At 44.8% G+C, this 16,511-nt stretch overlaps 1 protein-coding gene across 1 annotated transcript in view; it reads left to right on the forward strand.

Annotated features, from left to right (window-relative positions):
* The first annotated feature begins 10,892 nt into the window (after window positions 1-10,892).
* The window catches only part of ERICH6 (glutamate rich 6), a 31,550-nt gene continuing 25,931 nt past the window's right edge, over window positions 10,893-16,511 (forward strand). Inside the window, exons 1-6 of the mRNA XM_039489747.1 lie at window positions 10,893-11,012; window positions 13,328-13,382; window positions 14,149-14,228; window positions 14,710-14,715; window positions 15,136-15,196; window positions 16,043-16,149. Coding sequence (XP_039345681.1) covers window positions 10,946-11,012; window positions 13,328-13,382; window positions 14,149-14,228; window positions 14,710-14,715; window positions 15,136-15,196; window positions 16,043-16,149 — 376 coding nt within the window. The 5' untranslated portion in view covers window positions 10,893-10,945. The remainder of the gene's footprint in view (window positions 11,013-13,327; window positions 13,383-14,148; window positions 14,229-14,709; window positions 14,716-15,135; window positions 15,197-16,042; window positions 16,150-16,511) is intronic.

Here is a 16,511-nt window from a genome sequence, read left to right on the forward strand (position 1 = left end):
CTGGCGGGCCGGGCCAGTGTGTTTACCTGCCCCGTCCGCAGGTCCATCCAATCGTGGCTCTCACTGGCCGCGGATCGCTGCTTCAGGCCAATGGGGGCTGCTGGAAGTGGCGCGGGCTGAGGGATGTACTGGCCGCAGCTTCCAGCAACTCCCATTGGCCCAGAGCCGTGATCGGCCGGATCTGCAGATGGGGCAGGTAAACACACCGGCCCGGCCCGCCAGGGGCTCTCTCTACAGAAGCGGCGACCGCTGTTTGAGAAACCCAGAATTATTTCCATTTTAAAGACAAAATGAGTTGAAAAGACTTGTAGGGATTGGCTTCCCACTACAAACTGGTAGAGGCTAAAGCAGTAAACAGGGAGCCAAATTCTATGGTCCATTCTTGGCTGTGCCATGGACATGCTGTGTGCACATAGGCAAGTCATTTAGCCTCCCTGTGCCTCGGTTTCCCCATCTTTAAATAGGAATGATGCTTGCATATCTTTGTTATGGGGCTTAAGTAGTGTTTGTAAAGCAATTGATAGTCATATGAAAGGTGCCTCCTAAAAACAAATAAATGGTTACTTTTATAAATATTTAAACCCGGGGTGGCCAACCTGAGCCTGAGAAGGAGCCAGAATTTACCAATGTACATTTCCAAAGAGCCACAGTAATACGACAGCAGCTCCTGCTCCCAGCACCTCCCACCCACCAGCAGCCCCGCCAATCAGTGCCTCCCCTTCTCTCCCCACACCTCCCGATCAGCTGTTCTGTGGCGTGCGGGAGGCTCTGGTGGGAACGCGGGAGGAGCAAGGGCACAGCAGTCTCAGGAGAGGGGGCAGGAATGGGTGGAGTGGGGGCAGGGCCTGTGGCAGAGCCAGAGGTTGAGCAGTAAGCACACCTCCCCTTCCCCAGCCCATTGGAAAGTTGGTGCCTGTAGCTCCACCCCTGGAGTCAGTGCCTATACGAGGAGCCACATATTAACTTCTGAAGAGCTGCGTGTAGCTCCAGAGCCACAGGTTGGCCACCTCTGATTTAAACAGTCTTAAATTACTTATACACTTACATTTCAAAACCGTATAATTTTAAAAGTTGTTTTCATTCACTTACTTGCCAAGTTCTGAATTCAGTTTCTTTGGTATCTCCTGTCAGAGCTGAGCCTATCGCAGCCACCTAAAACAATAGATAAAGAGATTTCAGACATCTGTAATCAGTCAGCTCCGCACTGTCATGAATTCACCTCTTTAGAGGATGAATAACAGTTAAATTCGTGTATAACTTTTCATACCGTGTTTTTATTTGTAACAAGTCAACATATATAATGTGTCTAATATTTAGCATATATATGGGCTTGTCTTCACTGCATTGTTAGCTTGAGCTATACATCAAGTTTTGTAGCAACTCCACACACACATCTCTAGTCCAAGAGATTTAAGATCCAGCTAGCTGGCCTGTGGAAGAGGGGAGATGGAAACTCAAGTGCTGCTGACACTAGATAGTAATGCAATGGGGATGGCCTACACAGAGTGACGGTTGCAAGTGTTGTTTTGCAGTGTGATCACTCACTCCAGCGAGGCTGGTTCAAGTGGAGTAAGTCAAGTTAACTGACAACTGTTGCAATGAAGCTCATCATGCTGTACAAACCTCTAATTCTCAACTCTTCTCGGTGTTGTATTCTGTTACTGAAGAGTTCATGAACAGTTTATTTTTTAAAGCATGGTCTTCTAAGTGCTTTTTCAGCTTGGTTAGTGGCCATTTTTACCATATCCAGGGGAGACTGATTATTTTGTGAGGAAATGCATGTTCCATTTATATTGAACCTAGCAATACATTATCTGAACATGGAATTTGGCATCATTAGCAGACTGCATATTGATAATAGTGAATTTAAGGCATTGCAGTGATTCAATAATTATTATCAAATTGATCAAAATAATGACCCCAAGGCCATGAAGGCATCACTAATTAGGCTGAATAAAAAGTAATTGCTTAGGCTCCCTAATGGGATTTCCTAGTGGAATTGTCGCTACTCAATACTCACCATAAGCAAGAGGTAAGTGTTACCTTTGCATGTACACATTAGAAAAGTACCTCTCCTCTGCTAGCACAAACTCCCCTTGTAATCCATAATTCCCCCCCATAAATGAGTGCCATTCCCAAATTGCTAGCACAGCTGCCATGCCCCCTCCAATTTTCCTCATATTCCACCATACTACCTCATCCCTCCCTCCCAATTAGGTCTCCTCTACCCCATATCATAGTTCCTTCATCTTGAACCAATAAAATAGCCTTAATCCCAATTATAATTACCAATATGTACCCCCAGAACCTGTAATTTCTACATCTACCAAATTTACAACATACATAGATCACCCGTTCACATAAGTTTTCCTAAACGTTATAGGAAAACCATTGGCAACTGCTGTTTGCAATCTGACACCACACATCACTGTATAGAAGAGTACAGAACACAGTAACGTCTAACCAATACACATGGTCAGAGTTAAGGCTACATGTCTGTTTATGATGAGGGTGGGCTGTGGTTGCAAGGGAGGTGTGGTGGCGGTTTACAAGGGGAACAAATGAATGGAGTGCAGATAGAGTTTTAAATGATGTAACTGCTTGGACATCATACCTAATGTAAAACGCAAAGAACTAACAACCTTAACTCTAAATAAGCACAATTTTGTGTATGGATACTGGTTTAAACTTAGACCATTTAGCACTCTCAAACTGAAGCAATACTTAGATGTCACTTAGGGCCTGCCTACCTTGGGGACATTTTCTAAGTGGTTTAAAACTAGTTCTAGATACATTTGGATAAAAAAGAAGAGATCGCTCAAAGACTACTAGACCTACATTCCACCTAACCCTGCCTCTTTCCCCCTCCTTATTCATGTATGCCTATTTTATTACTATTACCCCCACTCAACATGTCTGTGCAGTGTTGTCTTACAACTTATCAAAGCTGCAAGACCAAACTTTGTAATTCTATTAGCAACCCTGTGAAGCATGTGGTATTTGGAAACCTAGACAAGCTGTAGGTTATTTACAGTTTTGTGTTTTTCCATTGTCTGTTTCCTTATGAAAACCCAATAAAAAATTTAAATTAAAAAAAAACCCACCAGATTCAGCTACCCAGATCTCAAAGCTGGTTAGAATTGTTGTGTAGACCTTTTTATACTGAATTGGTTTTGAGACCTCTAGGTTCAGTAAAAACATGATGCTGCCTTAAACCGCCCCTCCTAAAACTGGGTCTACATGAACAGATTTTCAAAACCACATGGGAATTGGATGTCCAAATCTCCTATTGAAATTAATGGGAATTGGGCATCCTAGGGAGCTTTAAAAAAATCTCAGCCTATGCCCCTAACTGGTTTTTAAATTGGGTTAGCTGAGCTAATTGCAAGTCAGGCCCTCAAGGGAAGACTGGATTTCTTTGTTTTGGTTACTCGGAGTCCAACCATTAAATGGTGCTGAGTTGTAGGGGACAAGGGGTTGGGATTTGTTTTAATTTTTTTTGGCCTCTCAGAAGAAAATCCTTTTTTATTTAGTAGGCACTCATTCCCCTGCCCCATATTTCTAATTGTTATTTATTGTTTGCATTACAATAGTATCAAGAGACTTCAGCCAGGATCAAGGTCCCACTGTACTAAGTGCAGCAAACAAAGTGCAGAACCTGCCCCAAGGCATTTACATAAGCAGAAAGAAATAGGGATCCAATTGATCTCTGACAGTGCACCAGCATCACTTGTATGGGCTGTGAAGCTGTGCATAGGCCTGAAACTAGCTTTTAGGGATATTAGTTGTTTTTGCTGTATTTACAAAAGTGGGCTTTATGGGCCTGAGTTACTGGACAGGATCTTTGATCACTATATTTAAATATATTTATTTTAATTAAGTCAAGAATTTTTTTAGTTTTGATGGTCTGGATTGTGTGAATTTTCTTCACTTGTCTTCCATCATGGCTCTGGGGGAAGGCCTTATACAGAGTTACTTTTCACAGCACTTCAGTCTCCAGGTGCCTCTCATCAAATCATTCTCACTGCCAACTCTACTCACAACCCAAATTCAGACCTCACATGAGGGGAGGGAAAATGACTGAGAAATGCCTGCTTATACCAACCCATCTAGAATATGACAGTTGAGTCCTTAGCAAGTCATTTATCTGCTTTGATAAACAGTGTGATTTTAAAACAGGAAAATGTGGATACACTTACATAATCTGACAAGGCTGCTCATGCTCTTAACACTGTTCTGAATTGTTCACATGATACAAATAGCAGAGATTGAATAGCAACTGTGCACAGCCACTAATGATTCCAAAGCAGCTGCTGTCGTCAGCCATTTCCCCCTCTTTGAATGTATTATTTTACTCCTGGGTGCCTATTCTTGTGTAGTCTCTTTGTAGTACTTTGAGCATTACTGCTCAGGTACAAACACGCATTTCCTAAATCGCCTTGGGTTGTTTCAAGCCCCCTCCAGAGGGTGAGACAGGTACCAAGAATAGCTACTCCACATTCCAGAAGCTACCTCATTCACAGTCACAAACAATATCCTAGCAAGTGGTCCCTCTGGATTGCACCTGTCCTTCTTAATCAGTTCCCAGGATGGTGTTTCTACATCTCTGTGGGGACAATTACATTGAGGTACCAATGGACATACATTACCTTTTGATCATATCATGGAAGTTGCTCCTTTAATGACAACTGAGTGCAACCTTCTACTTGGGCAAGGAATTTTGCAGCTTCCTCATCAATGATACATGTGGATGGGAATTTAAACTATCTGAGCAGATGAGGAAAACAGCGAGGCCTACAGAGGGGTTCCAAACACTTTCCTCAGTGCAAGTTGTGAACCAAGGGTTATTAAAGTGTCTGTTCTTGGAATGGTTCTCCCTTACCAATATTTGGTTTCCCACTTGTGATTTTTCTGAAGTCCGCTGTAATAAGATAGGATATGAACTGCCCCCTTCAAACATATTCTCTGGGGCACTGTAGGAGACTGAACACTTCATTTCTCAGTGTTTATTTGGAAAAGCCTGGGGTGGGGGTCAGGGCCAGATTAAGGCAATCCAGACGTGTTTTTCACACCATGAAATGCCCCCATGGCTCCACCTCCACTTGGAATGCCCCCAGTCTCCCAGAAAGGCAGAGATAGCACGATGCGGCCTCCTCTCTCCCTTGGAGAAATGGGGTAACAGGAGAGCAGCTTCCAAATATCCCAGCAGCTGTGGTGTAAGTATCTGCATGGGTAGGCTGTCCTGCTACAATGTCCTCCTGCTGCACAAAGTCCTGGGCTGGGCCGCTGCAGTGGGTCATGGAGTTAACATCCCAGAGCATGGTCCTGTTCATCTCTCTCAGTGCTCAGTTTCATACTATCTAGAACCATGCATCAGTTACATTTAGGTCACCTTTTCAAGCTTTTCTTCACAACCATGAGGGGTAGAGGGCTTACTCATTTTTCAAAATGAAAGTTAGGATTCTCATGTGATCACCTGATTCCAGGAGCAGGCACCCTACACATGGGTCTATAGTTCTGATGTCTTATTCTGACCCTCGTAGTGATGGGAAGTTACCGGCAGCTTCACTGGGCAAAGGGGTGGTGGTCATCAGATACACAGTGGCACTGTACTGAGGGTTCCTAAGCAACAGAGGGAGCCAGAGAAAGTGGGGAAATTGAGCCAAACTGGGGCAAGTGGAGGCAGAAGGTTGCCAAGGCCAAGTTTAGGAGAAATCAGCAGGCAGGAAATGAGCAAGGGATTGAGAAGTGTGGTGGCCAGGAGAAAGTACAGCTGATCAAGGGAAGAGAGTAGCCTGCAGAAGAGGAGTTGACTGGGGTGGAGTTGCACCCCAGCTGCTGTTATGAGAGTAACAGGAGGGGTACTGGAGTACTGCAACTTGTGGGGATAATAGGTCATTAAATCTAGCCTTTTGATATTCCCTGTAAGGAATTCACCAGCATAAACTCTATTACTTGGGTCCAGCCAACTCATACACATACTTGCTGGATTAACTTTGACATCACTTGGTTAGGTTGCTATACTAATAAAGGTAATGAGGTAACCCCAAAATAGCACAGCTCCATTGAAGTTGCTCTTTTATGGCAATGAGCTAATGTAGAGGAATACTGTGTGCTGTTGTTTAAAATCTCATTAATTTGTCAGCTAGGGCTGTACAATCATTTTCCAGCAGAAGCCAAAGGCTTCTAAATGAAAACTGATTGCATATGGTACACAGATATGAGTAAGGTGTTTGGCATTTAATAAAGCTTTCTACAGAGCAAGTGGAGTGATCACAAATGGATTTCAAGGGAGAGCTCTGCCTTAGTAATGCATGTTGTGTAATCAATGCTGTAACTCAATTCCTAGGCCAGGCTTGACTGTGATGGAGAAATGTTAATGGGATATATCCTAGACATTTTTTGCAGTGGCAGCAACAGCCCTTGGTAAACATCCAATTGCATTTTTAAAACCGCTCACCTCTGAATCTTTGATGTGGCTAGTTATCTGGCTGCCTGTGCAAGAAAGACACACACATCCAATGCATATTTGCCATGTGAAAAATGAACAAAAATAAGCCATCTTTCAGATCAATGAATTGTGGGGGCTGAAACTAGGGATGCTGTCACGCCCCCTGGCTTGAAGTGGTTTCCAAATATACAGGGTTTACAGTTTGGTCCAATGGCTCTCAGCACCCCCACTATAAAAAGGTTGTTTCAACAGCCCTGCAAGTGAACTGGAGTAGGATGACAGCAAGTCAATCAGATTGGGATCAGTGACCTACCCACAAACCATAAAACATGGACTTGTGAAAAAACCCTCATTGCCATTGAGTCTCCAATCAAGGCAGGATGTCAGAATTAATATCTTCCTCTGCGTAAGAATGCTGAGTTGTGTGGAGGCCCATCAAATTAGCACATAAAACATTTCATAGGACAGGTCTACACTAGAAACTTGCCAGTATGATAGTGTCGGGGACTGTTTTGGGGGTTTTGGTTTTTTTTTTTTTTAACATTATACAGCTTTTGCTGATAGTGCGGATGCATATCACTTATATCAGTTTAGGGAACTGATATAAGCTATACAATTAAAAAAAAGGCACATTTCTGCTGGTAGAAACTGTCTATATTAGCTACACCAGCAAATCTTTTCTAGTGTAGATTAAGCCTTAGTCTCAATAAACTGCAAACAGAGAAATTATTGGAGATGCATTCTAATGGTACTTGCTATTGCTGACGTAGTTCATCATAACACCACCACTATAAACTGTTTTTTAGGGTTGCAAGAAAATGCAGCCTAGTGCATACCAACAACTTAGGACATAATATACCGGTACACATTAACATTGTGACCCACCCATACGACACAGATTGGCAAAAGAGTTATGAGGTATAACAGTTTCAAAGGACCCATTACTGTTTAGTAAGGGGAAGAGGTTACTTCTTCAAAATGACTTAATATAGATTTATATTTTAAACCTCAAAAGGACACCAACCAGACAAACAAAATATCACCCTCCTAATCCAAAAATATGTTAATTAAAAAAAAATGTAAAAAGCTGATCCTGCTAGGATATTTTACCTAAACATTGATATCCATCGCTAATGTCCATATTTAAACAGATAAGAGACTTAGCTATACATTTAAAAAAGAGGGGTTGGGATAAAAAGATAAGATAAATGAGAAATGTTATATATAACAACATGCATAAATGTTCCTAATAATACTGAAGAGTCCACCATATGATTCAGTTATCCATCAGCCTGGAACAGTGGACCCCGCCATGGTGCCCGCCAGGGCATTTATGTGCACCCGCCTAGTGCTGAGCAGGGGAAAGAAGCCGCAGCCCTGCGGTTGCTGGGGGCAGAGAACTCCAGGGCTGCGGGTGCTGGTGCTCTCTGTCCCCGGCAGGCGAGGGCTGCAGCTTCTCTCTGGCTTCAAGAAGAGAAGCCATGGCCCCACACCTACCGGGCACAGAGAACTCCAGGGCTGCAGGTACCGGTGTTCTGTCCCCGGCAGGCGCGGGGCCCGCCTAGTGCCCAGCAGGGGAGAGATGCCAGGGCCCCCCGCCTGCTGGGGACAGAGCACTCCGGGGTTGCAGGCTGCGCAGCTTCTCTCAGGCTTCTCCCTGCACTGCCCAGAACTGCAGCCAAAAAAAAAAAAAATGCTCCGCCTCTACAGAATGGACCGAATGCTGCCCTGTAGCATGTGCTGACACAGGCACCTGCTTGCTCCACCGGTGCCTGGAGCCAGCCCTGTATGTGAGTATTCTTCCTGCACTGATACTGCTGTTTTCTTGTGCTTTGCAATTTATTTATTTTTAACATTTTGCTCCAAAATGAGTGGTTCAAATAAGAGACAATGTACGTATTATTTCAACCCAGAGCGGGAAGAATATTAAATGTGATGTTTTTCATATTATTTAATGTACAAATACAAAATAAGCCTTGAAAAATTGTTGGCGCCTGCCACCCTCTTCTGAAAACATGAATGTGCTACTGGCCACAAAAAGGTTGGGGACTACTGCTGGAAGAAGACTGTTAGGTAATCACACGCACCAACATGCAGTGACAAAGAAACTGGTGTCTAAGTGCTCCCTGTACATACAGAGGACTAAGCAAGCAAAATTTACTTATAGATACAATAAATGTAATTTACTTCTCTTTCCAATCTATTCTTTAATATATAAGATGTGTGTGTGCACATATAAGAGACAGAGAGAAGTTTCAAGAGTTCAACTTCACACAGTCAGTCCCAATTATAGTATGCTGAGGGGTTATTACCTTAGTGTGGGAGAAACAGAGAATGTTAGCCTATCTATGAAGGGAGTTCGCTCTTATGTACTTATTGCGCCCCTATCACCATAGTCTCTGAGGTGCTTAGAATCTTTGCAGTATTTATCCTCACAACATCCCCATAAAGAAGGGAAATGTTATTAGTCCCATTTTACAGAAGAACTGAGGCACAAAAAGACTGATTTTTAGAGGCATTTAGGCACTGCTCCAGTCTGCGTTGCAATGCCTAACTGACAGAGGGTATGTTTACAACAAGTTTCAAACCCAAGGACCAACACATTCAAACTCATGTTATGGTGCTAAAAATAGGTATGTACAGGTTCAGGCTGAGGCTCTGAAGCCTAGAGACAGGGCTTCAGAGCCCAAGCTCCAGCCTGACTTTCACCATCTACACAGCTATTTTTAGCATATAAGGGCAAGACTGTGTTTGTCGACCCAGGCTCTGAGAGTCGCTGTCATGGGCTGTGGAGATGTAGACTTACATGCCTAAATACCTTTTAAAATCTGGGCCTAAATGACTTTCCCAGGGACAAACAAAAGGTGTGTGGCAGAGCGGGGAATTGCACTGGGGTCTCCCATAACCTGGCTAGTGTTTTAACCATTTGGAACATCCTTCCTCTAAGAGTTGTAACTAGAGCTGGTTGAAAACTTGTGAAAAATTTGCCCCCATTTTCCCCAATCTAAAAATTTCACAAGAACATTTGAGACAAGTTTCATTTTTCAACCAGCTCTAGTTGTAAGACTGTGATACACTCCCTTTGAGACGGTTTTCCCTCTCCCCTCAATCAGAATGGTATCTTCCTCTCCTTCAGAATTTGCCATCCACCCCAAGACTAACAATTAGGCAGCCTTCTCAGAGACCGCAAGGGAGTGCAAATGAGCAGTGCAGACTGCATTGTTGTCCACACCCAAGGGAGTTTAACAGCATTACCCAACAATGCCAGCCAGAGCAGAGTTCTGCATTACAGCATTCACACACACAACTCCATTAACTTCTGTGGAGTTACACCAAGGATGAATTTAGTCCTAGAGGTTTAACAAAACGGTCTGACAAAAAGATTATTCAACATCTCCCTCTAGTCACCACCTATAGCATGACATCCTATTGCAGACTAGAATTTCTGTATTTTTTTATTTTCAAATTTGACAAACCAAAGCCATTTTCGGAAGCTAAGCTAGTGTAAATTGAAGTGAAATTATATCTGTTTAATTTTACCTGCCACATTAGATTGAGTACAAATTACAGTAGATTGTGTTGTACTGAACTGTTTTAAACTCCCAGATGAGTCTCTTAAAACAACCACCCCCGCCTGTATCTCATGAGGCTAGAATATTGAGTATTGAGATTTTTTTTCATACCTTTGGAGCTTTTCAAAATGAATATTAAAAACATATGGTTCCAACTGCCAGAGAAAACTCACAAGTAACCTTTCAAACAGCCCCCCCCCCCCACTCACTAATCCATACCCCTCCCCAAGAGCTGGGCATACTGCAAAGCCCACACGTTTTATAAGTCCGAGCTCTGGTGGACACTTCAGAGCACTTACAAACATCACACACACTTGTACAGCACCACTGAGAAGCCGCCACTTCTAGGGGAAAGGGTGGGAACAGGTGACAACAATGCAGAGACCTCTTACAGAAAATGCAAAGGGATCTTTAATGGCCTAAGACCTACTTCATCATTGGTTCTTTTGGCGGAAACACCGATGGGGCGGGTGCAGCGAAGCAGCTGGTTCCCGCCAAGGGTTGCGGGGTTAGGGAGCCGGTGGAAAACAGGAACTGCTGCCACCGCTTTCACACATGCATCTCCTCCTTCGACCCCGCGCCGTTGGGACAGCGAAGGAGGAGATGCAGCCCCTCGCCCCGCGACCAAACGCCTCCACTGCCCAACCCCAGAATAAGCCGGTGCACGTGCTCCCAGCCCGGGGGCTGTGCCCCAGAGCCCGCCCGCCCGCGCGGCCGTGGAGCTGCTCAGCACTGGGGAGGGGAGTCTGCGCCCCACAGGGCTGGCAGCGTCCGGCCCCTTTAAATCTCGGCGCGGGAGGGGCTCTGAGCGCCCCGTTCCGCCCCCGGTCTCCCTAGCGATTAGAACGCACAACAGTTGGCGTCACAAGGGCCCGGGAAGGGGCTCTCCGCGTGTTAAAGGGGCCGCAGGCAGCAGCGCACCATGGAGGGAGCCGGCAGCGCGGGGCGGGAGCCCGGCGAGCAGGCAGCCTCGTGGGGAGCAGGGAAGGGTACGTGGCCCTCGGGTCACGGGGATGGCGCGGCCCAGCCCAGCGTGACACGTCTCAGCTGGGACTGCCGGCGCGTTGGGTCTGGAGGTGGCAGAAGCAGATTCTTAAAGGCTTTTGGCTACAGCTGCTCCTTGAGCCACTCTAGATCCAGTCACCTCAGCGCTTGACAAGCCCGCCGGACGCGGTGTGGATCCCCTTGTTGGACAGACAGAGGGGAGATTAGCTTTTCCCACTTTCTGGCTGCATCTCCCCTTTACCAACATCATCTCATCTGTAAGATTGAGACAACGTCCCTTTGTTTACACCCTAGTCTCATAAAGAGCCTGGCTCATTCTTTCTGCTGCATCAGCGGAGTGAGATAGGTGGAAATGTAGCCCTGGGTGCCATCAGCCCACTGCAGCAATAGCTCCTCATTAACACTTCCAATAGTCATAGAGACCGTGATATTTACAAAAGAAACTCAGAGTAGCCTGGTTCACAGAGAGTCCTTTGGCTGGAAGAGCAATTTTGTAAAACTACCCCCTTGGGACTTTCCCCAAAGATCCCTACTGGCAACTGCAGCGGTGCCAGCAAAACCTCATGGTCACAAGCATCAAGGACGTTGAGAATTTAAGAGAGCACTGTGGATATTCAGTCTTTATCCCATTGCTAGGAAAGCCACAGAAACAAGTGCAGATAGTCACAGATTTGGGCCTGTTATAGCATCAGCTGCCTCCTGAGCACCCTCTTCTGGTCAGGGGTTACTGTCACATCCTGTCTCTGCTTCCCTGTTTGGTTTTCTCAATAACTTACAGAAAGACTTTTCTCTGTTCAGTAACTAACTTAGGGACTAGTTTTATTGGCATAAAAACAAACAATTTTTTTTTATCCTGGACCCAGCCCCTCCTGTCTGAGTATAGTCTCAAAACTCCTCTGGTTTCTTAGGATCTTCCCTGCAGGAGCCTTACTTCCAGGCCTTCCTGCTTAGAAACTTATCTGGTGCCTCAGCATCTTCCCTACTTTAGCATGCCACTCCCAGCCCAGCCTAGCTGAAGCAACTCCTCTAGTTTGAGGGTCTGTCCCTGCAGGTTCTCTATAGCTTGCTCTGGCTTTCTGGCCCCAATGCTTCCCCTTGGTCAACAGTATCCTGCAGAAGCCTTCAACTCATTACAGCCTCTATCAGAGTCCTCGCTCCTCTGGCTCTTTACAGAGACCAGTTCCCCTCTGTCTCACCCAATCAAGAGACTGTTACTGAGGCATAGGTGGGCTGGAGCAGTGTCCTCTTAAAAAGGCCCAATCCAGTCTGTAATAGGGTGTAAAGTGTGATAGACTAAGATAAAGAAATATGAGAACTGCAGAAAGTACTGGAGTTGCCCTTCCACCTCCTTTTCAATTATTTCCCAAAAGAGAAAAACGAGATACAAGTCAATGGTTAGCAAGAGCCTCCTTAAGGACTCCTGGCACTCTGCACTCCTCTCCTTGTAGGAAAATGACGACAGTCTCAACCAACAAGCCCAGTACTTCCCACAGGCCTTCCACCCAGCCAAGAAGAACATGTACAGATTGTGACCCAAAGCAAACCCACATAATCTGAAACTCAAGAAGAGAACACTCAGCATTTGTCCCCTCAAGACACCACTCTGTCGCCACAGAAGCCGACCTCTCAGTCCAGATCCAAACTGTTACCTGCAAAGTAATTTGAAATTTCTTCATGGAGGAGAAAACCCTAACTCTGTAACTGAGTGGTGGCAGCTGAGATGAACAATATTATCATCTATCCTGATCAGTCCTGCTGCGTGATACTGTTGATGCCAGGGTGGAGAAAAAGAAATGTTTAGCTTTTTGCACAGCAATGGCAGAACGTGTCCAAATCATTTCTATTCAGACTTGGCACCAGACTTCTGCTACTGGTGCTCTAGCCATTTCCTCATTTGTTTTATCACTTACGACATCATCTAGAGTGGGAACTGGTTGGAAATTTCACTTGTGATGAAATGTTCTGAGCATCTCTAGGGTATAGCATGGTGACTGGAGTGTGAATTGGGAGAAAGCACATGTTGGGGCCATGCTGTTGATAGCTGAAGCCAAAGAGTTATAAGAACCTGGCTTCTTGGCGAAACTTTATCCCTCCGAGTCCTTTACATGGAGTAGCCTTTCCATTTACTGCTGTGGGGACAATAAAAAGAATGGGAGATGCTGTATATACAGCCTTAAAACCTTACCTTAAAATTCTTTACCTTTCCTCTAGTCCAGCTCACATACTAGGGGGGTTATGCTGGCAAGTTTGGATGCATATCTTGCAGTCCAACTAGTCTGTATACATTTGTATTCAACAGATGCCAAGGAAAATAGAAAAGAAACTTCATCTTCATCCTACGAGGGACAAAGCAGGTAAGCAAATGGAAATATAACTTTGATTTGCTTTATTCTGGGCTGAGCAGTGTTATGCAGTTGCCATACGTGATCTTAGAGCCGGCAATACAATATTCAGCCCAATATTCTACTTGGGAATCTTCTTTGCTTTCACTATCTTCCCTCATCCCCCACCCATCCTTACTTATATCACCTGAGAAACATTGGGTGTTTATGCGGCTCTCCAGTGGGTCATCTAGTCCATCATTCCTTGCATCATGGCAATATTGAGGTTTTTTCCCAAAACCATCCTTGATAGGAATATGTCTAGCATCTAATGTAGCCAAGATGATTTTGTAACCTATGTTGCACCTACCAAATGGCCTGTATAACTTTCTTAGCATAGCACTTCACATCTATCATGACTTGTTCTGCCCTCATTGATTGTCTCCTTATCTTTAGTTACTGTCCTCCTCCCTCCAGTTCCCCGCTCCCAGACTGAATAAACATAGCTGTATCCATTTTTCCTACCTTAGCCTTATTTCAGTCTTCATGCTTATTCAGTCCTTGAACCTCTGCTGAGAGGATAGCAGAGGTGCCAGTGGAGGAGGAGGGACTATATGACTATGTCTGCTAGGAACTAGACAGAGTACAGTGGTATTTTCTTTGTGCAAGGAGAGATAAATTGAATTCCTTTAGAGATAAGGCCATCTATTATAAACAGTGGTCATTAGTGAGACAATAATGCTATGCAGAGATGTCTTTCCCCTGTAAGCTGAACATACTGTCTTTTCAACTTGCCTAGCTCATCTGAAGACTGGAGTTCCACAGAGGTGGAATCAGAGAGCAGCCTCCAGGATGGGGCCACAGAAAAGCCAGCTCCAGGTACAACTGTGATGTAATTCCATCCTTGCTAGAGACTGGGATTGTAGTGCATTGGGCATATATAGGAATAGAAAAATCAGTGCACACAAAAAAGGAGGAGGCAGTGATCTGGAGGAAAAGGAAGCAAATACCTTGGGGCAAGAAGGAGAGGTGCACTGAAAAATGGGGTATAGGGTCAGAGCTATATTTTCAGTTTTAGATGCCTAAACTTTGACACCTAAATCTATATTTACACTCCTAAATATGTAGCCTGATTTTCCAGAGCACACACATTCTCTGTTAACTTCATTTAGGTACCTAGCTACAGGTTTAGGTGCCTAGCTATAGACAGAGCCATCCTGTCCATAGGACAGATTGGGGCAACCGTCCCAGGCCCCGTGCTTTAGGGGGCCCCACGCTTCGGGATGTGGGATCCTGGGGAACTAGCGGGAGGCCTGGCGCCGGCAGCAGCGAGCAACTCAGCCCCAGCCTGCCCCACCAGCTCCCGGTGTCGCTGGGGGGCGGGGGGAGGGGGAAGAAGCCAGAAAGAGGCGGGGAAGGGGTGGAGCAGGAGAGGGAAGAGACAGGAGCGTGGGGGTGGGCCACTATGGACAGCCCTGGCTATAGACACCCAAATTTGAGCACTTGTGCCTCAATAATCTGGCACATAAAATCACTGGTCAGGTAGGAAAGGGAAGCTGGTCACCCTTATCTGAAGCCAGGAAAAGGAGTTTACTCTCATTCTCATTTAAGACAGGGCATTTGCTCTGTTGGTTGTATTTAATTCAGTAAAAAACAAGTTTTGTTTTTAATTTACATTGATGTCAACATACAATTCTTTAGTCTTCTAGAGCAGGTCAGAATTATGCTTATTACTAGTTTACAGATACAAAAATCACTAGTCTTTATACTAGATTGTATGTTACAGGTTCCAAAGAACCAGGAGGAATTAGAAGAGAAATTTCCACATCATTAGATACATTAAGCAGGTAAGGAAGGACCCACTTCAACTCCCATTTGAACTTAGTGGAATTATTTGCATTGATTTCAATGGGAGTTAGAGCAGGGTCTAGCTGAATTATTACTTCAAAATAGAAGTTAATTTGTTTGTATTTTTGTCTGAGCTGTGGCATGCTGTAACCATTCCTGATATGGGGACTGTACAACCAGGTAGTCAGTACAACCAGTACAATTAACTGTCTTCTTTGCTTTCACTCTTCTCCAGATGTTGGTCCTTAGTTATATAATGATCATTTGGTTGGAAAGAACCATGATCCATTGTCATGCAGATTTCTCTCACACTAATTTCACAGCAAAATTGGTTATTCATCAAGAGGGGTATCTACATATTAATATTCCCAGTGATGATATTTCCATAACTTTCCTTACTCACATATTCCATTATGAAACTGCACAGTGGTGAAATTCTGTCCCTGTGCAACTCTCCTTGCCTTCAGTGAAAGTTCTGTACATGTATCACAGGGCAGAATTAGGCCTTTATAGGAGAAATATTTTCCTAATATTTAACTTAAGTTTTCCATGCTACAGTATAAGCCTATTACTGTGTGATCTGTTCTTGTTGATTAATGAGGATAGTTATGGTGCTGTTATAATATGGGTAGCTATCCAGTAGGAACCACATTAAGAGTACCCATTTATTTCATATAAGCCCCTAAACAGCCAGCTAAGTGTAGCATTTTGTCTTTGACAACAGGGAATCTAAATTCCTTAGGAGATGGCAAGCCATCTGACTTAATCATGGGTATATTAGTAAGGCACTATGGGTAAACAGCCCTTCACCTAAAGTCTGATCATATTGCCTTTCACCTCTTTAGATCGCCTCAAGACAAGAGTTCAGCAGGAAAATCTGATGGGACCACAGAACCCAGATCCAAGACCAGCCTCCAGATGAGCACCACAAAGCAACCAGCTCCCAACACAGGTATTATAGAACCAAATAAAGGTAGGACTGGAAGGGACCTCAAGAAGTTAATGAGTCCAGCCCCCTCCACTGAGGCAGGACCAAGTAAGCTTAGACCACCCTGACAGCATTCGCGGCGCATGAGCCCCACCTTCGGGGAGGCTAACCATGCAGCCCTGCCCCTTCTGCCCAAGGCTCCACCCCTACCCAATGTCCACAGGAGTCCTGAGCACTTGCCCCACCCTAAGTGCCCCTTCTCCCCCCGTGGCCAGAGGAGTCCCAGCTGAACTGCCCCGGGCCGCCAGGCTGCCCCTAGTGCCAGCCCATCAGGACTGATCAAAAGCCTCACTAAAAATCAAGATATATCTACTGCTTCTTTCCTA

The sequence above is a fragment of the Mauremys reevesii genome, linkage group 9 (genome assembly GCF_016161935.1).
Source record: "Mauremys reevesii isolate NIE-2019 linkage group 9, ASM1616193v1, whole genome shotgun sequence".
NCBI lineage: Eukaryota > Metazoa > Chordata > Testudines > Geoemydidae > Mauremys > Mauremys reevesii.